The sequence below is a fragment of the Pholcus phalangioides genome, unplaced genomic scaffold (assembly GCF_987345545.1).
Source record: "Pholcus phalangioides strain wild (caught in Gottingen) unplaced genomic scaffold, Ppha-v1.0 ptg000039l_1, whole genome shotgun sequence".
NCBI classification, from domain to species: Eukaryota; Metazoa; Arthropoda; class Arachnida; order Araneae; family Pholcidae; genus Pholcus; species Pholcus phalangioides.
The window spans coordinates 3329732-3354793 of record NW_028301625.1 but is presented as its reverse complement, the minus strand read 5'-3'; the positions used below and the strand labels follow the sequence as shown (position 1 = coordinate 3354793).

At 36.3% G+C, this 25062-nt stretch overlaps 1 protein-coding gene across 1 annotated transcript in view; it reads right to left on the bottom strand.

The window, feature by feature from the left end:
- LOC149065463 (voltage-dependent calcium channel type A subunit alpha-1-like) overlaps positions 1 to 25062 on the bottom strand; it is a 426448-nt gene that overhangs the window by 192885 nt on the left and 208501 nt on the right. Inside the window, exons 26-28 of the mRNA XM_089253992.1 lie at positions 20368 to 20511; positions 17378 to 17579; positions 5902 to 6066 (exon numbers count right to left, since the gene is read on the bottom strand). Of these exons, the coding sequence (XP_089110118.1) occupies positions 5902 to 6066; positions 17378 to 17579; positions 20368 to 20511 (511 nt within the window). The remainder of the gene's footprint in view (positions 1 to 5901; positions 6067 to 17377; positions 17580 to 20367; positions 20512 to 25062) is intronic.

The following is a 25062-nucleotide window of genomic DNA, read 5'->3' as shown; positions in this document are numbered from 1 at the left end:
AGAGCAAGAATATTTCAAATACAGAGGCATTTCTCTAAGTTGATTGTGTGTTTGACCCAGAGGTTTATCAAAACCTTATATACAGGGTGAAATAAATTAATCAATAGTTTAAAAATTCATAAAAATTGAAGGAATTGGTATATTTGAATAGCTATTCTCACGAAGGACTTTTTTTGTACAGAAAAAAAATTTAGTTCAAATATTTGTCGATAGAAAGCACTGCACAAAAACAAATCACTGGAAATATACAAATCAGAGTCCTGTAAAATGCAGGGTGTACGATTAACATCTCATTTCTGAATTTTCCTGTCACTGGCACTTACATAAGGTTTTCATAGTGATGTTGATATTAGTGGATCATTGGCGTACGCAAAGGGGGGTTTTGGGATTTTAACCCCCCCAAGCCAAGATTATAGTGTTATTTTGCAGGAAAACCTTAAAGGTTTTCCTGCAAAATAACCTGAGAAATTCCCCTGAGAAGAAGAAAAAATTTAACCCCCCCCCCCCTGAGAAAATGCTGCGTACGCCTATGTAGTGGATGAACCACTATTGGTGAAGTTGTTTTACCTTGGCCACAAATGACTGAAGCTTTATGAACATTTTGGACACACAAGATATTGATGAATGATTAAAGGTCCAATCCCACTGGACTGGTTTCCCTAACTCTCCATGAACAAAAATGTGAAATAATTTTTTTTTTCTGTACCAAAAAAAAAACTCTGTGAGAATATCATCTTCAAACTCCATTTTGACTTTGCAAACCGCATTCAAATATACCAATTCTTTATATTTTTTGAATTCTTAAATTATTTAAAATTTATAGGACACCCTGTATGAAATGCGTTTACAGACTGTCTCAAATTGTTATCACAGCAGATATCTCTGCACATCTCTGCAAAAGTTGACTTCAGAAACAGACTTTCAATTACAAAATTTTTTTTAATGGTGTGCAGTTACTTTGAAATCTCAAAATTTGCATGAGGGGTGATATACATAAAAAATAAAGAAATTAACTTTTTATAAATTTTTGTGTTCCCAACTATTGAAATGCAGATCCAACTTTGAGAAGTCATTTAAAAAAAATTGCACATTTTTAAATCCAATATTAATGGAGATATTTGCTTTAAAGTTCCCAGCATTTATTGCCAATGATTGAGGGTGTGTTTCACAAATTGCAGAACGTTAATAAAATTCAAAATTGAAAAAATTCTGCGGTTGTCAAAATAATTGTCAAAAAATGTAATTGTTATTTATTGTAGATAAAAAAAATTAAATAGTTAAGTTCATTCTATTTGCAGGGGTGGCTTAAGCGAGGGTGCAAGAGGTGTGATGCACCCGGGCAGTAGGTTGTAAGGGGTGGTAGCGTAGACTTTAGTTAAGACTCCAAAATTTTTAAAAATTTCACACAGTGAAAATTCACATGACATCATGCTTTTGAGTCATACCTTGACAACTGAGATGTTGAGAAAAGTTGAGGGAATAAATAGACAGGGCCTATGACTGTAATATCAAAAACAAAAATGTAAGCTATCAGGGGCAGCTCAAGACAAAATCTCTATTTGGGAATCTCAGATTTTTGCAATTTCCCATAGCTCTTCCATCCTGCATCAGGCCCCCTAGACTAGAATCTTTCTTAGGGGATCCTTCTACAGTTAATTTATAGCATGAAAAAAATAATAAGGATACAGTCTCAGGACCACAGGCTGGAGCTCTGTCAGCCTTACCCTTGTGGATCATGCCCCTCCCTCACAACTTATCCCAACAATTCCTAACAAAAACTTTTCAAAAAATTAATTTTCTTTGCTCTTTCATCTCAGATTTAGCGGCCTCTCCAGAATGGGCAGAAATGATTTTCTTTGACCAATGAAACTTTTTTCACCCATTCACCATGTACTTTTTACCCTTCTTGAGTGATGCCCCATGCGGCCGTAATGGATCGCATGGCCCAAGAGCCGCCCTGTACTCTATGAAGAGGGGCAAGTGTGCATTTTGGTTCCCTCACCTAGTATTTTTTCCAGAATGGTCTGGAAGTAAAGGAGGAATTCGGCTTCTCACTTGTCCAGCCCCTGGAGTACCAGAAACAAGTTTGAAATAAATTTTTTAATAAAAAATAACTTCATTATACATCATCTTTACAGGATAAGTGATGATGGCTATCCAAATTAAGTGCTGTTTTAAGGATTAAAATACCTATTATTTGGTATTATTAGAACAGTAAAACAATTCTGGATCAAAAAGCAGAAAAATCTGTTTCAAACGCGGGACGTATGGTCCCGGCTTTTTTTTGCACGTTAAGAAATGGTGTGCGGCTTTCTTCTGAAAAAAAATCAGGTTTATTGAGAGGTCCTCTTGACTGAAGTCCTGCCAGCCTCCCACCAGGATCACCTTTAGGGGTGGCAGAAGAGGCTTCGCACCCAGGTGGCAGGTAAGCTCAAGCTGCCCCTGTCTATTTGTGCATAGTCTTTAAAAATGCTAACCTTTGAGCCAACGAAAACTTGCCAACACAGTGATAAGTTTCCAGTACATTATTTTATATACTTAATACCTCAATAAATACTGCATTTAAAAATATAAAATTTTTTGTAAATGAATTTTCAGAGTAGGACCTAAATTTCAATATCAGGAAGTTTTAGCACACAGGGACTCTGTAAAAAGTTAATTTCTTTAATTTTTTATTTATACAACCCCTTCAAACAAATTTTGAGATTTTGAAGTAACTGCATGTCATTTGAAAATTGTTTGTGATTGAAAGTATGTTTCTAAAATCAACGGTTGTGAGATATCTGCTATGCAACAATTTGTGACTGCCTGTATAACAATACTCAAGGAACCAAAGAAAGAGCCGTTATTATGAAGAAGTTATCATTGTGAATGGAACATTTTAGCCAATTATCATTGTGGAGGGTATTGGTATACAGGATTTTCATTGTATAGGTTATGTATATATATATATATACACACTAATGATACTTTGACATCATCACTTACACAAACATATAAAGCAAACAAAAATTGTGAATTTCTAGTAGCTCCAATAAGTAAATACACTTAGCAATATCTGCCCTTGGAGTTTGAGTTTGGTTATTATTGTTTCTTCATTGTGCACACTACTTTTTTTAACTTTATAATTTTTTTTTCTTTGCATATAAGATAAAGCAGTAAAAACCTGTAATAACTGTTTCAAAAATTGCTGTTACAGTAGAACACGTTCTATGTTCAATAGATAAAAAAATTTAAAATACATAAATTATTTGTTATCTATATTGTATCACAACTGAACAGATAAGAGCAGTTTCATTGTTGGAGAGGGGAGAATGTGGGTGTAAATTAATGGAAAACAAACTAATAGTAAACAGGTGCAGAAATATTTTGAAACTTAGACTATATCTAATTTTTCAAAAAACACAAAATAATTTACATAGCATTCATAATTCTTGTCTTAATTTAGAAAAAAATTTATAGCCATAATGTCATACCAGCATTATTGTGTTATAAATGATCACATCCAAACTCAAAATTACTAAATGCTTACTGCTACATGGGTTAAATAACTTTGTAGTCAACAAACTTTTAACTTAATTTCAAGTAGTCAAGCATTTTAGATTTATCTCTACATCAGGGATGATTTAATTATGTTCAAAAGTTCTCTTAACCAGTCATCTGGCCAGTTAATTTTTCCTTTTTTTTTTCTTTTTTCAAGTTTGAAGCTAATAAAATATATTTTGCTGATTAAAATTTTTTCATTGAAACTGATTTCACATCATGTTCTTAACTGTGTTTTTAAATCATCAACAGAAAAGAATTATAATAATTGAAATAATTACACACAAATAATTAGTTTACAAAAATTGAAATAATTATACTGAAAATCTGCATGACATCCTATTCTATTGTGGCCAGATAACTGGTTAAGGATGGACTGAGGAGAACCTGCAGAGCACTTAAATTAAAAGGGCACATGCAGTGAAAAGGCATAGAGTGCCCAACCCCCCAAACAATCAAAAATGAAAAATATTTTTGCAAAAAAAAATTAAAGCATTTAACCTTTATATGCTTATATAATCAATTTCTGTTAATTTAAAATGTTTCTTTAAGATTTAGTGATGGGGATCCCAATTACTTTTCAAAGATTTTCATGAAAATTGAAAATCTGATATTAGCTTAATCAAGATCTTAATTTGTCAATTCTTTAATGGTCTGCAATTTGCAAAGAGAAATTCTGTTCCCATGGCCTCTTGCATTCTGGAGTTAGGCCCATAGCCTGGGATCTTTGGCAGGCCCAGAGATCGGGAATTTTTATAGGCTCTTCTATAGTAAATTTATACGATAAAAGAATAATAGAATTAATTTTTTTCCAGGTTTCTGGTATTCAGTTCTGTCAGCTTCCCCATGTGAAAGAAGCCATGTCCAGGTGCAGATACAGGGTAATGCATCAGCAGTATGATTTATGATGTAGCCAGGGGCTATATTAATTAATTTCTGTATGGCTTTGCCTTGTGTAGTGTAGGTTTGTGTTTGTAGGATCATCCCATATTTTACTGGACAGACCAACTTGTCCCATGTTATTCACGGCTCTTAGGAGGGCAATTGCCCCATCACCGCCCTCCTCTGGATCTGCGCCTGGCCATGTTTGTTCTGGATATTAATGTGTACTTTGACCAATGGAGGTCAGCACACACTGTAAATCGTGTATTTCTCATTTTCTTTTGTCTGTTTTTCAGTTTGATCTCTTGACGAAATCTCTTATTCATTTTAATATACTTATTGATTGTTACCAATTTTTCCCTGCATCTTCATTAATTTCACACTCAAAAACATGTTTAGACTTTTCATGAACTGAATCTACACTAACCATTACTTTTCTAATACTTGGTCCTTCAATGAAATAATTTTTTTGGTGCCAACATAGTAGGTTTGGAGGTGAAAATTATAAGCTGTGTGTAATCTCAAAATTGAATATTTCCACTAATATTCACTCAACTTAAAAACATGAAACTTTTTCATTGGAGGTTTTAGGAGAGGGAAATCATATGAGTTTTGTATCTGAATACTAAAACAGCATCTTACAAAATAAGTAACATATCTGAGATCTATACATCATTTGAATAGTCTTTATAATTGGACGTATGTCACTCTGATCAATGGTTCAAATGATAAAAAATGTACAAGGACTTATAAGATATACAGAAAACTGGCTGTTATGTACAGATGCTGATTTTTGAAAAGAAAAATTCACCTCTGCCTCTATGGAGATTCAAATCCATGCTCTCACACATTCCAGACCAGTGCGCTACTACTATGCTTCAGAAGCAGATAGAATATTTCTTCCTTGGAGCGTATATATGCTGAACGGTACCATGTGATGAATGGTGACAGCATCCAGCTAATGGCTCGTAAATGACATCAAGGACACCAAATAGCAACATATATATAGAGAAAGATATCCTCTTCACTTGTTAATATAAGATGTACAGAAAACTGGCTGTTGACAAAACTGGCATGTACAGATGCTGAGATTTTTTGAAAAGAAAAATTCACCTCTGCCTCTACTGGGACTTGAACAAATGCCCACTCACACTCCGGACGAGTGCACGTAGTGGTAGCAATAAAAAGTACTTATATTAAAAATTTAGAATTTCAAATAAAAATAAATTTCAAATAATAGATAAAACGATTTAAAAGCATAATTATTGGATGAAGAACTTTTTTTTTCTGATGAAATTTATTTCCAGAGCACCATTTTCCAAACTGCAGCAGTTGAAATAATCAGGAAATACTGAGGTGATATTGATTTATTCATTAAACTGTATATTAGTTGCGAAAAAAAACCAACAAAATTATAATAATGAATAGAATCAATTTTAATTCTATCAAAATATGAAGCATAAAATATTCTCTTACCTTCATCATTAAAAGTAAAGTGTTGAGCACAATTAGCACCATAATAAAGTATTCAAAATGAGTAGAAACAACAACCTTCCAAATTTTATACTGCATACTATCTTTGTTTTGAGGCATGAAACGTTGCAAGGGTCTTGCTTGAATAGCAAAGTCAATACAAGATTTCTGTTCCAAACATTAAAAAAATTAAAAATCTGGTTTGTTTTATATGTAATATATAATAACATGTGTAACAATATATTATAACACATGTGTGAGTGTCAAATTTGCTGTATGGGTTGTAATATGCCAAAATACGAAATGATACATATAGAACAAATCATAATGATTAAATACAAACTTTCGCAGTACTTATATAGAAGAAAATATACAAATACACTTAGTCTTCATGTAATTTTTTATAACTTATAATACTCGAAACAAAATTATAAGTTTTGAAAGGGCTCAACATACAAATACAGATACAAGGCCCCAATAGGCAAACTGCCCAATGAGGTGATTGAAATAAAAATGCCTTTAAAAATATAGATGCCAAATAAAAACTAAAAAGTTTTGGAACCCAAAAAAGGAATTTTCATGAAAAAACAGAAAATCATGAGAAAAATATAATACATTGCCCATAAGAAATTGTGGTTGTCTTTGTCTTAATATGAATAGCTTCCCAATTTATACCAATATGAATATCATTTTTTTTTTCAAACATCAATTAAGAGGGAATATATGACACCCAAGTGTAATCTATTCCCTTTACTCACAACCCTGTTAGAGAAAAAATCCATGTAATGCCACAACCTGAAATTGTCCCTTACTAATCAATACTGGCTCCTTGTCAAAGCACTTGATTGCTAGTGTATTAACTCATGGTCCTTTCCACATGGTTCATTCTATCCATCATGTTGAAAAATATTAAACACATCAATCATAACCCCACTGACACCTGCATTCTTCCAGTGAAAACATGTTCAAAAAGTTTTGAAGAAAGTAATAATATCCAGAGATGTGTAAAAATAATTCATTCCCATCATTTGCTGCCCAAATTTCAATAATGGGTATGAGATCTAAGCCCTCTTCAGATATCATATATTTTTTTAAAGTGTTTCTTTATTACCCCCACTTCTGGCATTTATTAAAACACAATTGAGTTTGCCCATAGTGTTGATAAAGAAGATACCCAAGTCAGCAAGTAAAGAACTTTTCCATCTATTTCTATTATAATAACCATTAACTAACCCACATTTCCCGTCTACCTGGTCTGGAATAAAAAACCGGACCTAAGCCTGTAATAAACCTCCCAGACTGCTCTGTCTATTCAGGTGATTCACTGGCTCCATCAGTGAATCCAGAAAGCTCCAAGAACATGACTCCAAGAGAGGAGCAAAAAAAAAGTTCAGTAATTTAATATTGTTATCAGCAGTCATTTTATCTAATAAAAGTTTTTTACATCATGGAAAAAAAACAAGTTACTAAAGCATGAGACTGTCTCTTGCTTCAAAATGTTACAATAGGAACAAATAGTCTCTGGTGAAATTCTCAGGGTTATTTTGTTAATGAAGATTGTATAACAGAAAAACTTCAGCTGCATCAACTCTCTTATAACTAAAATATTATTCTCACCTTTAAGGTACTGTTCCTAACAATAAAAAAATTATGTGTCAGTAATGGAAGAATTTTGTTATTAATTTTTTAAATTTGATATCCTAAACCAGGCGTTCTTAAGGCATTCTTTTTGACTCACAGAGTATTTTTTTGGAATCTATTTTCTATATATATATTCCCTCCAACCTCTTTTTATTTATCTACTTGATTTACCGAGTCAGGTAATGTGCCTGCAGCAGTCACACTGCCCCTTGAAAGTGAACATGGGTTAAGGACCACTGTCCTGAACAAATCATTTTGGATATTTTGATTTAAAAGAGCATTTAGGATTGGAGATCATATAAAATTTGATGTAGACTTGGACAAGATTGTGGTAAAGGAAAGGAAAACCACATGTTTCAAGAATGTCCCAAATATACAAATCCAATTATGATACTAATTTTCATTTTTACGTGCCCTGTTATATGGGCCTAGGTATAGTGAACTTTTTCCACAGGAATGTATTTTCATCCATATTGAGTATCTCATGGTGGAAAAATATAACTTTTTTATGAGAAAATATTATTTTAGTTAGGCAAGAATTCCACTCTAATCAAGCAGTTGGCAGTATATATTCAGAAATATAATAAATTTTTTATAATAAAAGGACAAAACAGATATTTTATCAAGTTAAAGATTTTACAGTATCCTGGACTTCCTGTTCAGCAAAACAGAATGCAGATTTCAGTGATGTATTGCAAACAAACGAATAAATTTCTCCTGAGCTAGATGACCAATTCAGTTTATTCTAGGCTCTTTCAAAAACTGGTGGAATGAACAAGTTTTTGGCAAATTTGACCGATTGTAGCTAGAAGGGTGCTTGCAGAATTAGCAATTAAAAATTTTGGTGACAATTCAATTTTAAACTTTACCAGTCTTTCAGCTGGGCATTAACACCAGATATTTCAATGAAATTGGTGTCACCTTCTAGCATTTTTGTTTGCAATTTTCAAATATGTGCTTAGTTTGCATGTAGTTCTCTCAGAAACTTCAAAAAGAAAACAGTTTGAGATAAGAGTGTTGGTAGGTTGTTTCGTGATCCACTCCACTTGAGCTCATCTATCAACCCCTTTCGTTTGGCAGAATAGGTGGGAGTCACCCAGTATAAACATCGCTAGCTTTCTAAAGCTAAGTGATGCAGCATGAAATATATGCACAGGTACAAAAATTAATTCAACCATTTATGCTATTCAAATAAATACAAAATATTACATGCATATATCACGGTGGAAAATAATAATTCAGTAATTATTTGTAATCAGCAGTTATTAAAGCAGTGTTCAAGTGGTGTGCCCAGATTTAGAGTGGCCGAAAAATTACGGTGGACTTCCCTTGCCCTGGACAGGAGCTCGTAATCTATGTCTAACACGAGATATTGTTTTGGCATCGATTACGAGATCCTGTCCAGGGCAAGGGAAGTCCACCGTAATTTTTCAGCCACTCTAAATCTGGGCACACCACTTGAACACAGTTCTTTGTTTGAGGCATGCTTTCCCATACTTGACTTGCATTTCACAAAAAATTTCACTTGCCATTACACCTTCTTTGCACAAAAATTTAATAATACCATGCGGTACTTGCTTAGACATATTCATCCCACACCGGCTGTTACAATTGGTTGCTGTATATAACAAAGTTGTCTGTGTAAATTCACACGCTCTGTGCAGTTTTGTTACATTGCCAGCTCACCTATGCTGCCATCTCCTGGTCGCACGACAAATATTCTTGTCAACTGCTGTAATCATTAGCGTGGGATCCATACACACTATCATGCACAAAGAACTGGGGTATTGGAAAGTTTGTCAGGATAATACAAGGCCACACACTGCCAAAGCAACAGAGAGCGCTTTGCGCGCTTTCTGTTGGGAAATGTTAGATCACCCTTTGACGAACTAACTTGTCACACCAGGGATCAAAACAATCATTATGAAATCAATCAAAAGAGTCGAGATCATGAATTAACTTAAATTACTTTTAATTAACAGACTTTAGCAATTAAGATTTACAATTTTGAAATGAACAAAATAAAATTTGTCACCACATATGACCTCAGATACGATCAGTCAATCACCAAATCCAGTCTATGGAAAGTACAGTCTTGGCCATATTTTGGACGTCCTCTCCGAGTCCTCAGACAAAGTCAATTGATCCTTTCATTCTTATGTTGAGAAGTGGCATTTGTGAACACAGGAACAGAATCAACAGAAGAACTAATCCACAGCTCGGAGGCGCAGGCTCCCCAAGCGGAGCCAAGTCAGAAAAAGTAAGTCAGCGACGACCTGATCGTTGCATTATATAGCGACATCTATGAAGGATGCTGTCAATTGACACCAATCAAGCCAGATTTACATATCTTGCAAATCCCTTTTCTTCACTTCAGAAGGATGACATAGGAACACAACGGCAATTCAGGCAAAAAAATCGAGTGGGTGTCTCCTGAAGACAGTATGGCATTACAATCTATGACATCGGACAGATACTGGATAATTGTGATATTATGGTGAGAAATATCATCAATTATTAAAATTATATTAATCAATAAGCACTTATTTTGAATGGAGTGGTCCCTTTCCGCGGGTCCATACCGTTACAACCTGCCTTACAGTCTGTATCTATCCAGACTGTAAGGCAGGTTGTATGCCAGGTTGTATATCCAGGCTGTATGCCTTGCAATTACCATGCATTTCGTCCATTAATGAAGGCCCTGAAATGTCAGCGCTTCATCTGCAATCAAGCAGTGCATGATGTTGTGGAAGAGTGGTTCCATCATCAGCCTTCGTCCATCTTCATGGAAGGTATTGAAAACTTGTTCCACATTGGGACATTTACGTGAACAATGAAGTTGATTATCTGTAAGCTCCCTCGAAGCCTTATTACTATGCTTCTCGATTGCTGTAGTGTTCATTTCTCAATAAAGTATCTGTAATTTTTCAGACATCAGTCTATGTTTCCATTGAACAACCCTTATATACACTGCTCAAAACAATTAGGGGAGCACATGGTTTAAACAAAATTACGCAAAGATGTATACCGATAAGTAACATAAAATGAATCATCCATAATTTAAAGCCTAGCAGGAAACGGAAGAAGAAAACTTCATATGCAAATCAAAGTTCATGACGTCAAAAACCAGAAAAAGGAGATAAGGGCAGAAATCGGGATGTTGCAGAAACGTCTGTTTTACTGCCGTAACTGTGAAATTCGATTGCGCAGTATTTCTTTTTTGAGATAAGGTGACTTGAGGATGTCTCAACAACGTGATTCACCGGAATCCATGGCATGGCGTGTTATAGGCAGACTGGAATCCGGGCAAACACAACGTAGTGTCGCGAACGCTGTTGGAGTCGCCAGAAGTGTTGTTGCAAGGCTGTGGAATCGATTCCAAGAAACAGGAAATGTTAGACGTCGACCAGGGCAAGGTCGGCCACGCGCCACTACAGCAACTGATGACCGGTATATACGGTTAACAGCCGTCAAAACAGAACAGAGAATGCTATGCAGCTGCAAAGACGGTTGCTCTTGGCAACAGGACAAAGGGTGTCCAGCCAAACAGTACGTAATCAGCTTCATGAGGGAGGGCTCTACGCACGTAGGCCAATGGTCTGCATTCCGTTGACCCCACGCCACCGTGCGGCTCGAAGAAGATGGGCTGCTGAACATCGAGATTGGGAGTAACATGATTGGAGCCAAGTGCTGTTTACAGACGAGTCCCGATTCAGTCTGGAGTGTGACACCCGACGTGTTCTGGTATGGAGGGACAGGGGCACTCGAAATAACCCCGCATTCGTTCGTGAAAGGTCACAATACAGACGAGCTGGTTGGATGGTATGGGGTGGAATCAGCATAGGCGGACGTACGGACCTGCATATCATTCGGAATGGCACTTTGATGGCCCGAAGGTATGCAGACGAGATACTGCGACCTCATGTCATCCCTTACGCTGGAGCCATTGGAGATTCCTTTGTTTTCCAGGATGATAATGCCCGACCGCATAGAGCTCGTCTGGTGGAGAACATGCTTGAAGCTGAAACAATACAGTGTATGGAATGGCCAGCGTGCTCTCCTGACCTGAATCCAATCGAGCATGTTTGGGACATGCTCGGACGACGCATTGCTGCGCGATTTCTTCAGAAGTAATTATGTCTGTGGATATGTGTCTAATCACTGATGCTTGCAGGATGTATTCATCATCAACAGTGTTGACTTGTACATCTGTCATTGGTAAGGGACGTCTCGACAAATAGTCTACATTTGCATGTTCGGATGATTTTCGATGTTTGATGTCATAGTCGAAGTTGGAGAGGAAATGTGCATACCGCAACATTCTTGTAGCTGACAATGCTGGAAGTTTTTTCTCTGGATGCAAGAGAGTCATCATTGGTTTATTGTCCACTACCAATGTGAATTTTCGACCGAAGATGTAATCATAGAACTTTCTGCATGCCCAATATACAGCTGTAGCTTCTCGATCGAGCTGGCTGTAATTTTTCTCAGCAGCTGTTAGTGATCTTGAAGCGAATGCAATAGGAAGTTCACTTCCATCAGGCATAATATGTGATAATATTCCGGATAGACCATGTGGACTAGCATCAGTAGCCAAAGTCACTGGAAGTTCTGGAGTAAATGGTATGAGGACTTGGTCACTAGCAATTCTATGCTGCTTCACAATCAGCTGTCCAGTTGAACGAAATACTTTTCCTGAGAAGATTATTTAGTGGGTGAAGTAACCTTGATGCACTCTTGATGAATTTCGAGTAATACATAACTAAGCCCAAAAATTGTCTCAATTCGTCAACATTTTTTGGTCTGGGTGCTTCTTGAATAGCTTGAATTTTAGCTGGAGATTTGTTCAGTCCTTTGGAAGTTATCACATGTCCACGGTATTCTACTCTTTTTTTCAAAAAATTTACATTTGTTGATATTTACACTCAAATTATATTTTTGTAATTTATTTAGAACATTCAGCAAGTGTGTTGTGCATTCCTCATAAGTCTTGCCTTGTATAATTAAATCATCAAAATATGCAGTTACTCCATCTAAATCTTGAACAAACTGATCCATAAAAGAATGAAATTTGTTCGGTGCCGTTTTAATACCAAAAAACAATCTTTTTGCCAAATAGGTACCTCGATGTGTAGAGATCGTTTGAACTTTTGCACTGTCTTCATCGACTGCTAAATGCAAATATGCTTTGTGGATGTCCAAGGTGCAGAAATATGATCCACCTCATAGCTTGTTGAATATGTCTTCAATCTTGAGTATTGGGTGCCTGGCATCATGAAGTTGATTGTTTATAGTCACCTTGTAATCAGCACAAAGTCTTACAGAACCATCAGATTTTGGCACGATGACAAGTGGAGTTCCCCATTCTGAATGGTGCACTTTTTCTATGATCCCTTCATCACACAAGTTATCCAGTTCTTTTTCAACTTTTTCACGCAAAGCATATGGTACTGGACGTGGTTTAACAAACACTGCTTTGGCATCTTTCCGCAATTTCAGGGAGCATATATAATCTGGAATCTTGCCCACTGTTTGTTCAAAAACGTCAGAGTATTCATTGACAATACTACTTCACCAAACACCAACTCTGGCCATATCAATATACTGCAATTTACTGCCATTAGTGAGATGGGTTGGAAGTGAAGGCGCTGTCTATCGGTGGTCGCTTCGAGTTCGTTAGGGAAAATATCTTATCGATATCCTCCCTTGGGTTCGAACCCGGGACCCTGACAACAACCTTCACAATGGTAGACGAGCATCTTACCACCATCCCACTCGGACACTTCATTGACAATTCTAGGAACAGATCTTTTTACAGCACACACAGGTATATACTTCACACTTGAGGAATCATGAATGTCATTTATATTGATATCCAATTTACGCATCCAATTTCGACCAAATATAGGTTCTCTCTTCAAATTGACAAGGTATAATTCTTCTTCACTGGATTTAGCATTGTAGCATACAGTCACTTTGACGTATCTGATAGGTTTGAAAATTTCACCTGTATAACTTCGGAAAAATATATTTGTTTTCAGGATTGGAAGATTTAGGTTTAAGCGCCTGTAGTCACTTATGTTCATGATGCTCACACGACTACCAGAGTCACATTCGAAACGACAATTTTTCCCATGTAATTGAATGACTGCAAATATTCTATCGTCTTCTTCAGCAGTGTTAGTGCATATATCAACAATTTGGCTTACTTGAAAGTGATCTAGATTTTCCACATATTGAACAGTATTTCCTTCAGATCCGCTTTTATTTTTCCGTTTCAGAAGCTTTGCAATACATACTCTACTGATATGACCTTTTTTGAAGCAAATCTAGCAGGAGAGCTTGTGTTTTACTCGACAGTTTTGAGTCTGGTGGTTGCTTTTTCCGCAGTGGAGACACAAGTTTTCTAACCCGATGTCTCTCAAATTGAGGTTTCGCTTCCGACTTGCCGATCTGTCGCGTCGATGCGAAGTCGATTTCCGTCGCGAACCCCCGCTGTTATTACATTGCGCAATTTTATTCACGCTGGAATCGTAATTACTCTTGTAGAGTTCTTTATTTTCGATTTTCGAAGCTTCAATCGCTAATGCGACATCGAGTGTTTCGTCGAATGTCGGTTTAGCTTGTTGTAGAATCCTTTCGCGGATTTCGGCATCCTGTAATCCTCGTATAAATTGAGCTTGTAACATGAGGTTGATGACAGATTTTGAGCACTCAGCATTTTCACAACTAGATTTGAATTCGGCGGTTTTAGAAAGTTCTTTTAATGTAGCAATATAATTCGAAATCGACTCACCTGGGTGTTGTGTGTGGCAAAGAAACTTGTGTTGTTCCGTCAGGATGTTTACCCTTTTGCAGAGATGATCTTTCAAGATTTTCAGCAGGTCATCGTACGTCTTCGATGAAGGGAGATCCGGTGAAGTTAGACTGGAAAGCAGGTGATAGTACTTAGATCCTAGACAGTTGATTAGCACCATTTTCTTGGCTTCGGCGACGTCGGCTGTTGAATCCGTGAGTCCTTAGAGCTGGAAGTAGTTTTCGAGTCTTTGTACATATTCACCGAAACTTTTGTTAGCTTCGTCGTAGCATTCAAACAAGATCGATTGTGACTGGAGAAGCGTTTTCACATTTGCGCCAGTTGAAGGTGCTGGATGAGTTTCGAGACGAAATTATTTAAAACGGTTACTAGATCATCGATGTCTGCCATTTCCGATTTTGTTTTCACTCGTCACCAACTTTATTGTACTTTATGAGCCATTTCGGTAGTGAATCATGAGCTGAACGATAATTATTAACTAATTTATTACGGAACAATATTTACAACTGATTCCCGGCATGTTGTCATTCCCTTGAAGTGTTGCCACCTTCGTACAACATAATACTGCTTATTTTCTGGTGTTGCCAGATGCATAACACAACGCCAAGAAGATCATCTGGATCGGACAACGATGACGCAGAAGAGCTATTCCAAGATGATGAAAAGCTGAGCTGCTCCTGATATGGTCACCAGTGGCCATATCAGGAGCAGGTCAGTTTTGCAAATAACATTTGATTATGAACGACTCGTAAAAGATACACCATCAACCACAGCACCAATAGAATGAGCATTAACAACTGCATAAAGTAGGATGGTTTTCATGAAAAAAGTATTTGAAAAATATGCATAAAACAAAAGAGATTTGCTGGAGAAAAGCAAGAAGAAGTTACATGAAAAACACAAAACAGACAACTGACGCCATATTGCTCGGTATAGGTGGATGGGCGTATTTTTTTAGTTAGCTAACTCACAATTGGGGGTGGCCATATCAGGAACACGGCCATAATAAGAGCACCCACCTTAATTTTATCTCTACAGATCAACTGAAAATAGAAAATAAACTTTTTGTTAATTGAAATTTCAAGTACTTTCTAAATTTGCACCTAAATCAGGAACAGAAAAAAAAGCGCATTTCCTGATTTTGCTCTCCCACTGACAAAAACCTAGCACCTAGCTACGGCACTGTATTTGAGGATAAAATAAATATTTATACAAACAATTGACAAGTTTTAAAGACAAATAAAATTTAATTAGTCGAATGGTTGACGCATTTCAGCTCTACAATGGAGAGCTGTCATCAGGACCTCGTGGTCAGAAATCTCACAAATGAGTCATGGAGGGGTGATGTTTATGTCTGGTCATCCAGAGAGTTCACCTTTGTATTTGCTGAGGCTGAGTGGTCTTTGGATGCGACTTGGGGTGCCATCCGTTGCAAAGTGTTGAAAATTCTGTCTCGACTGAGATTAACAAAACCTGTCCAAGCTGACGAAATAAGTGGCGTGTTCCTTCCATCATTAACGAGGAAATCCTGACATGTTCTGATGAAGCATCCCTTGAGAAAATTCAGTTCGGAATTATGTGTTGCTTTTTTAAAAACAGATGCTTTCTCACAATCAAAATTATGTGAAAGTTGCCAACAGTGTTGGGCAATAGCCGAACTATTTGTCTGTCCCTTCTCAACATGCTTTGGGCATTTGAGAACTCGAATATTTAGATTTCTCCTAGTTTGGCCAATATACCCTTCTTTGCAATTCTTGCATGGGATGAAGTAGATACCAGATACTTTGGAGGGTGAGATAGGATCTTTGAGTTGGGAAAATGTGAGTTTATTTGTTGGCTGGAATATTGTATGGAAGTCTAATTTCTTTAAGGTAGATGAGATCATGAAACTTGAACAATCGAATGGAAGAACGACAGTATTAGAGTAAGTTTGTGGTGCGTGTCTGGGTCATTTTTTTTGAGGATCTTGTTGATGATAAAATGCGAAAAACCATGATTGAAAGCGATGTCACGAAGGATATTGAGTTCATTCTGGAGGGAGGCTGAATCACTGCAAAGTTTTAGTGCTCGATGAACAAAAAAATAAAATGCCAAAAGTTTCTGATTGGGAGGATGAAAGGATTTTGCATAAGGTGGCATGGAGATTGTGAATGGCTTACGATACAGATGTATGAAATTCAGTGCCTGTCTTTTTAATGAGCATATCGAGAAAAGGCAGCATATTATTTTTTTATCTTTCATAGGTGAATTCAATATGTGGGTCAATAGAAGTCATAAAATTGAATAACTCAGTGACATTAACATCAGTCTCATCAACTAAGCTGAACGTGTCATCAACACACCTGATCCAAAGTTTGAAGTGACGGGTTTCCAAAAGTTTCGTTTCGAAAAAATCCATATATATGTCACAGAGGATAGGCGAGAGTGGGTTGCCCATGGCAAGGCCTTCTGTTGAAGTAGGTCTTTCCCCTCCCCCTTTTCCCTTGGAACTTATATTTTTTAGGACTTTGACAACTGTAACAGAGCCATTGTATGGGTTTTAAATTTGTCAATATGGTGCAGGTTACAATACATTGAATATGAATAGAAAGTTATGTATTTAATTACAACCAAAGATTCTTTCTCACAGAGGATGATAACAAAATGGCATATAAAAAAAAAAGTTCTCCCTTTTAAAATAATTTTCCCAGCTTTGATGAAAACCTTCACACGCCAAACCTTCACCACCATGGTTCAAGTGACATATATTCCACAGGTTGGTCCTTCATGCTGTAAATATTGCACCAATATGCTGTTGTTTTCCTCAGCCAAAAACAGTATCTTGCTATATAATAAAACTGAAATTATTTCAATTATAGGGATTTAAAAAAAATCGGAAGGTTTTTACTGAAAGAGAATTTTGTGCATTTCCTCTTATAAGTTACTTGCTTTCATTTGGTAATAAATAATAATTTTGCATTTATTTAAAATATTAAATAATGGATGGATAAATTCATAAAGAAGAACAAAGAAGAAAATCACCTGATTTTTATCTAAATCGCCTTCTTCAAGCTCTTTCTCCCCTTGTTCTTGAAAAGTTATGATAATCAGAGCAACAAAAATATTGACAAAGAAGAAAGGGAACACAACAAAAAAGACGACATAAAAAATGGCCATTTCAATTCTAAATCTTGGCAGTGGACCATAATCTACATATGTAGAGTCCATTGAGTTCTGCAATACACTAGATAAGAAAAAACAAAAATTTTGAAAACATAAGACTGGGATAATTTTCACCATTAAATTTTGTACAATAAACATGCCATTTTCTATAATTTGTTAATAAAAAATTTTATTCCATTTATAAAATGTATTTGGAATATTATGTTTGCACTAAATTAATACACTTTTGTGTTTTTTTAAGCAATATAGTTTTCAAACAAAAATGCAAACAAATTTTTTAAAATCATTAATGAAAATGATAAAAACCAACCTGTCCAATGTCTCTGACATAATATTACCTCGGAGGTTCTATGGAAGAAATACAAAATAACATTCTTTTGCATGCTAAGTGTGTGTGCAGATTTGGGATAAGAAAGTAACCTTGAAAATTTTATAACAACCAATAAGCATATCGGTTACATTTGAGTGAATGTAGCCAATAGGATTACTGTTTTTTTTCAAGTTCTGTAAAAGATCTTTTCCGAGGATGATGTCACTCTCCGTTATCCATACAAAGGTTTTTAACAGCTTTCTGATGCGAAGATATATTTTGGAAAGAAAGAAAATTCAACCATTCTTGTGGGGAATCAAACCCACATCCTTTCACTTTCCGGGTGAATGTCCTAGACCAGCTTGGGGCTGTGGGGTCCTTGCAGTTAGTTAGCAGATGTTCCAGACTCTGCCACGAAGCTGGGCTGGAAGAGATCTCGGCAACGGGATAAGTCCAGTGGCAAAGTTCTGGCGTTCATTCATTCATTGTTAGTTAGCAGAGCCGCAACTGGGGGAGCAGGCAGATCTGGTGTGCTGGACCATAGGAGGTGCTAATTTTACCCTTCAAACATCATGGGCCCCCAGACCAAGAGAATTTTCTGAGCCCTACCTGGCAAATTCTTGAAAATTTTAACTGCTTTTCATTTTTCTGAGGCTCCGTGCTTGGGTTACTGGAGAAGGGGGTATAAAGGGGTCAATGCCCATTGCTCACTCAACCAAAATGAAAGAGGAATACGATACTATTGCTTTGGTTATGGAGAAGATTAAGTTTCAGGAACATCAATGAGTAATTTGTGTGGACTTGAAAATGGTTAATTCTTTCCTTGGTCAGCAATGGGGCTACATGAAATATCCTGCTTCTTGTGCCAATGGGATAACAGAGCCAAACAATACCAATGTATAGAAAAAGAGTGGCCTACAAGGTACAGAGAGCATAGTTGTTGGACAAAGAAATGTCATTTAGAACCATTAGACAGAATCATTTTGCCTCCACGAAATATAAAGCTAGGGTTAATGAAACAGTTTATGAAAGCTCTTGATAAGGACAGCCCTTGCTTTGCATACGTAGGACAAAAAATGTATGGAATAAGTACAGAAAAACTGAAATCTGGAATTTTTGATAGTTCGCAAATCAGACAGCTCATAAATGATCCTTATTGTGTAGATTCCATGAATGAAACAGTGTGGATTTGTCTTTGTTGTCAAAAAAATTTCAACCACAAGGTTGAAAACTATGTTGAACTAGTTAACAGAATGCTCAACAATTTTTAGAGTCCTTGGTTGTAATATGAGCATAAAGGTCGGTAAACGATGGAGGACTGATACCAGGGCAGATGTGATACACATACGATGGCAGATTACTGTGGGAATCTACAAAGAGACCTTGTAAACAAAGTTCACTCAAGAATTCCAAACAAAAAAACTTTCAGAGTGGAAAAAAATAACTTTTCTTTTTGTTTTTACCTGATTCTTTTCATTTCTGACTTTTAATTACACTATTTAGATTTACAGGAGTGTTGCTGTATTTTTCAATCAACTGAAATGATAAAATTAATTAAAAATTTATTTTTTAAATTTAATGCCTATACTTTAAGCTAACTTAATGTGTTAACGTTAATAACACTATTTTTAACTATCTTTTTCATATCTTACAAACAAGAGCTGATGGGCGAAAACTAATATCCTATTTGTTTTGAGCACATGAAATACACATAAAGTCAGTTTAAAAAACCCAGTACCTAAATCAGTGTTGTGCATTGAATTTGTCATTTCAACTAATTGAACTAATTGACTAGAAAAATCCACTCTAATTAATGAAAAGGCTGCGTTAATGTATTATTTGAATTAAAAGTCACTTCTAGATTTAAGTGCACTGAAATCTAGAAATGACTTTTAATTTATCAAAGTGAGAGAAGAAATGAAGAATCATAAGTTTACATATTATACACATAAGTTACATAATAACACACACACACAACTTATCCATTGTGAGTTTGAATGCAAAAATCGAAGAAAAGTTGGGAAAGAAAGAACAGCATAGACAAGGTAAAGAAGCATATTAAAAAAACACTCGTTTGCCATCATCTTTATTTATATTTGATTAGAGCAGAAGGGTTCCCATTTTATATTTTTTCCCTCATGAACAGGTTTATAGATATACGTCACAAATGCTGTTCATTATTTATGTTATTTCCTCGCTTTTTTCCAATTTTTTAATCCAAATATCTCAGTGAATTGTTTACACTTAAAAACAAGGAATATTTTTTTGTTGGCCTCAGAAGAGACAATAACTATTCAACCCTTTGTAATATGGATGATATATCTGAGATCTACACATTATTTGAATACTTTTTGTAGTTGGAAGCATGCCTCTAGAATCAATGGTTCGCCAGTAATTTGCAGTTCATCCTGTTAGCTATGCACCCTGTATATATATTTCTATCAGCCACTTCATTGGGCAATTTTCCTGTTCTGGCCATGAATTTGTATTTATGCAGTTTGAAAAGTGAGAAAACTTTTCCTTGAATAATAATGCTTACTTTGGCCAACCTTCTCCAGTTTGTACAGCAAACAGAGTGAGCATTGCTGCCATTACATCATCATAATGAAAAGGCTGATGCAACCATTCCCTTTTATCAACTATGGGTGGCTTCTCATCACCTTGGAAGATGAAAAACTCTCCCCTGATGAATAAAAAAAATAATCAAATCATTTGTTTTGCTTTGAACATAAGCTAGTAGATTGTAATTGGATTAGGGTGACCCTCTTTTGAAAGAGTTAAACACCTTAAAATGGACAGTAGCCAAGAAGGAAAACATAGATGCTTAAATATCCATCATGAAAAGTGAATGCAAAAGTGATGGAAATAATAAAATAAAACATAAACAACAAGGAAATAAAAAAATAAATGAAACATGAGGTATAAAAAAATTGTATATAACAATAATTTTTTATTAAAAACTTACCATTCAAAATCAAAAAAACAATAAATACATCTCTTTGCTGAAATTTCTGATTAAAAAATGGATTATTTTGTAATAACCTGTGTTTGAGTCAAATGCATATCTATTCAAAGTTATATTATAATATATGCATATGCCAAAGCAAAACTGATGTCAAATTAATTATATATTGTTACGAAAATTTTGTAAATAGTCATTATTTATCACTTATTATGTCATTCTCATCTGTAAAAAGCTGTTTTCTTATGTAAAAATGAAAATTAGGCATTTCTTTGCAATTAACAACAAACTTAGCAAGTCTAGTGACTAAGCTCCACTGATTTGCAATGTCATATCGCAAAGAGAAGTGTAAAGATGATGCGAGAATTGTCTCAATTATTCTGGAAGGTTTCTTTTGCCTATATAGTGATGGTGCCTTGGCAAAACTATGAGTTTGTTGAAATTTCTTCAAGAGACGAGATATCTTGTATATGAGAGAGAAGTTGCTCTCTGTTTTGTGAAAATCGCTACTTGTAAATACGTGAAAATAGCTGTTCTGTAAAATAAATCTGTGATGTCCTTCAATTTGCTTCATGCTTTGCCATCTCATGTGCTTGTGAGAGTTATTATCTGGAACAATTTGGTGTCAGAGGTAGGATAATTCCAGGACTGGAATGGTAAAGACCAGAAGAATGGACATGGACGAGATGCGAGAACAGCTAAACCAGTTGATTACTTTTATGGGACAGATGAAATTGGGCATCTCATGGAAGAGATGAATTAATCTGCAGCCACAGTCAACACATCTATTGCTGCCATCAAAGATGATGTCAATACCTCCATCGATGTCGTGAATGACAAGATAGAGACCACAAGCGCAGCTGTCGAAGATGTCACCAACACTATTGCTGTCATCTAGGAAGATGTCACCAATTCTATCACTGAAATCAAAGATCATGTCACCACCATTAAGCAAGACATCTCATGCCACACTCCGAGGGGAAGCCACTGAAGTTTTTGGCAGCCGAAGACTGATTCAGCTATTGGTCCCTGAGGAATGCACTCGAGATTAGGTTAGGAGAAAATTACCCCAAGGAATTTCACTGGCTGCAACTGAAGGCCAGGCAGCAGAAAACTGGAGAAACATTGCCAGAACTGGCCATGGACATCGAGAGGCTCTCACAGTTGGCGTACTTCAATTACCCACCGGACATCAGGGATGTATTGACCTTGCACATGTTTTGTTGATTCTGTCAAAGATCTAGACATCTAGCAGGCGTTGCGTCTTGGGGAATACAAGGACGTGAAAAGTGTCCTCCTCTATTCCATGAAGTTTGAAGCATGGTCATCCACATTGGAGCCAATGTTAGTATCGGCCAGACCAATTTGACTTGAAAACTCTGACCACGACTTCTATACACGGCACCTTCACTGACACTACAGACTGTCACCAGGGACAAAATGACTGTACATGTGAAGATGGAAGTCTTGGTGAAATTCGCTGTGGTCTCCTACCATCACACTGTCTTTGTGGATGACATTCAAAACCTGTGCCTTATTGGGTTGGACTTTCTGCAAAAATATGAGATCTCCCTGGACTTGAAAAACAACCAACTGCACAAGCCAAATGAGCCTGTCACCCTTTTTTGGGATGTGACAATGAAGAGGTCCTTCCATGGAAAAGATTTCACGATTCCACTGAGAACAGAATGCATCATCACAGGACATTTGGAATGGCCAAAAACTTCCAGATTAGACTGGTGGATTTACTTAGTGAAAGTATGAATGGCCAGTTGATTGCCACTGCTCTGGTGAATTCATAGAAGGAATTCATGCCTACTAGACTGGTCAATAGCGACAAACGACAAGCCAAAAGAGGTTTGAAAGGATGAAGAAATCTCTATGTGTGTTCCGTGCTTCATGGTTCATCCATAAGATAAGCAGAAGATTTGTTCGAGAGTCTGATAGGAGATGCCCAGCTGGATCCTGACCAGAGAAGACATGCTCAGTCAACAATAGAAGAATTCTGGGATGTTATCTCTATGTCATCAGCTGACGTTGGCCGAACCAGCTTGATGCAGCATTAAAGTGACATAGGGGTAGTTAGAAAGAAGAGCGGTTCCATACGATTCTGTGTCAATTATAGAAGACTGAATGATGGCACCAAGAAAGATTGCCAAGGATCGACAACACTCTTCACGTGCTTTCCGGACACCAGTGGTTCTCTACCCTTTAAATGAAAAGTGGATATTGGCAGGTGGAAATTCACCCGTATGACCAAAAACAGTCAGCCTTCACGACGGGACAAAGATTGTAGCAGTTCAAGGTGATGCTGTTTGGCTTGTGAAATGCTCCAGCTACTTTCGAACAGATGATGGAGACTGTTTTACACGGACCATCTTACAAATCGTGCCTTGTGTACTTGGATAACATAATATTAGTTGGAAGGGGACATTCTCAGAACATCTGGAGAATTTGAGCAAAGTCCTCTGGAAGCTGAGAGATGCCAATTTAAAATTGAGCTCAACAAACTGCTGTCTACTTCAATTCCCAAATAAGTGACTTTGTCACTTATTTCTGTCACATCATCTCTCGAGAGGTAATAAGGACGGATCTTGAGAAGACTAAAACTGTAGAAGATTGGAAGCAACCAGAGAACGTGCACAAGCTTCAGAGCTTCCTGGGACTCGACCAAGGGTTCTCTAAAATAGTGAGACCCTTCCACCGACTCACTGAAAGAATACAAAAATTCTTGTGGACTGACGAGTGTGAAAGGACCTTTACATCACTGAAACAAGCACTGACATTGGCTCCAATATTGGGCCCAACTAGAAGATCACAACATAGACCAATAGGACTTGAAGGAATCCACGGGGAATAAACCAATATGGAGAGCCATCGCCTCTTCCAGTCCGATGACCAAAACATACTGGGCACTATGGGACTCCCTGGAGATGACAGATGGCATGCTGTACCACAAATGAGGGAGTCAGAAGATGGCAACTCATCCCACCAAGAGGGTGAGAGGAACTTTTGAAAGAGTTGCATGAAAGCCCGGCCATGAAAATGAAATATGTTGCTTTGACTGATTATTGGCATCCTTTTCCCACCGATTTTTTTTTCCAAAACCAGCTTGGACACCAAACGGCAACTGAAAGAATATGGCTTGGTATATGCTACAGAGTTTTCTCATAACTTTTGAAATATATTTTTTAAAACTTAAAAAAGGAAGCCTATTACTGGTGTACTTACATCACTTTATGTACGTACAAGATCCTAGAAATTCAGGCCATTTGAACACACAACCAATAATTTTAAATGTATTTTATATGACCTGTTCAAATAAAACTGGGGGTTCCAGTTTTCTGTGGATTAAATAAAAAGAGCAAAGATAAAACAAGCAAAAATAGAATTATTAGACGATTTAATATTGCTCCATATACAAATTCTTAAAGAAATATTTTTAAATATTGATAAATTTTTTTAATATAGCTGCGGGAAAGACGACAAGGCTTTTTATTGCAGATGGAATTGCCTGCCTCATGCTAGCAAAAAATTTCAGCAATCTTTTATGTTTCAGACAAAACCTGTAAAAAATTGAAAATACATTTCTTTTAATTTATTGAATATTGAGAATATGTTGATAGTAGCCTACATTAGAGAAATATATTTTATAAGTATGAATCACAGGTGCAACTTTTCTCTGGCTCAAGCCCCTCTCCCAACAATATTTCACGAAATCTTGATAATTTTAAATAGGTATATGTATTGAAATGTTGAGCTGGTGTCCCACCAATATATTTGATAACTTCATGTGTATAGCGTAAAAAATGCCCATTCTCTAACATCAAAATAATCTCATAGACCAATCACTTTTCATGTCAAGGATTTATGAAATAAATGTAAAAACATAGATTATTTCAACGTAGCAAGGCCATATATATGATATGAGGAATATTCCAACACAGCAATATTTCCTTCATAACAACCCTGTATAGCATTCAACTGCACAATCACACTCAGAGCTTAATCTTTCAATGCATGAACTTCATATATACTGTACATCCAAATTATATTATGTGAATTATACAAAATTACCATCATTATTATATTATACAAGTTTACCATTTTAACTGCATTTGCATCTGTGGTAGTTGAACATCAGTTTCCAACAGATTAGAACACATGTTGATTCCTTTTTTTCCTGATTTTAATCAAGTGTAATACTCACTTATCACACGATTATTGATGATTATGATTAGTCTAATCCAAGGCACAACTTCTGACTAATTT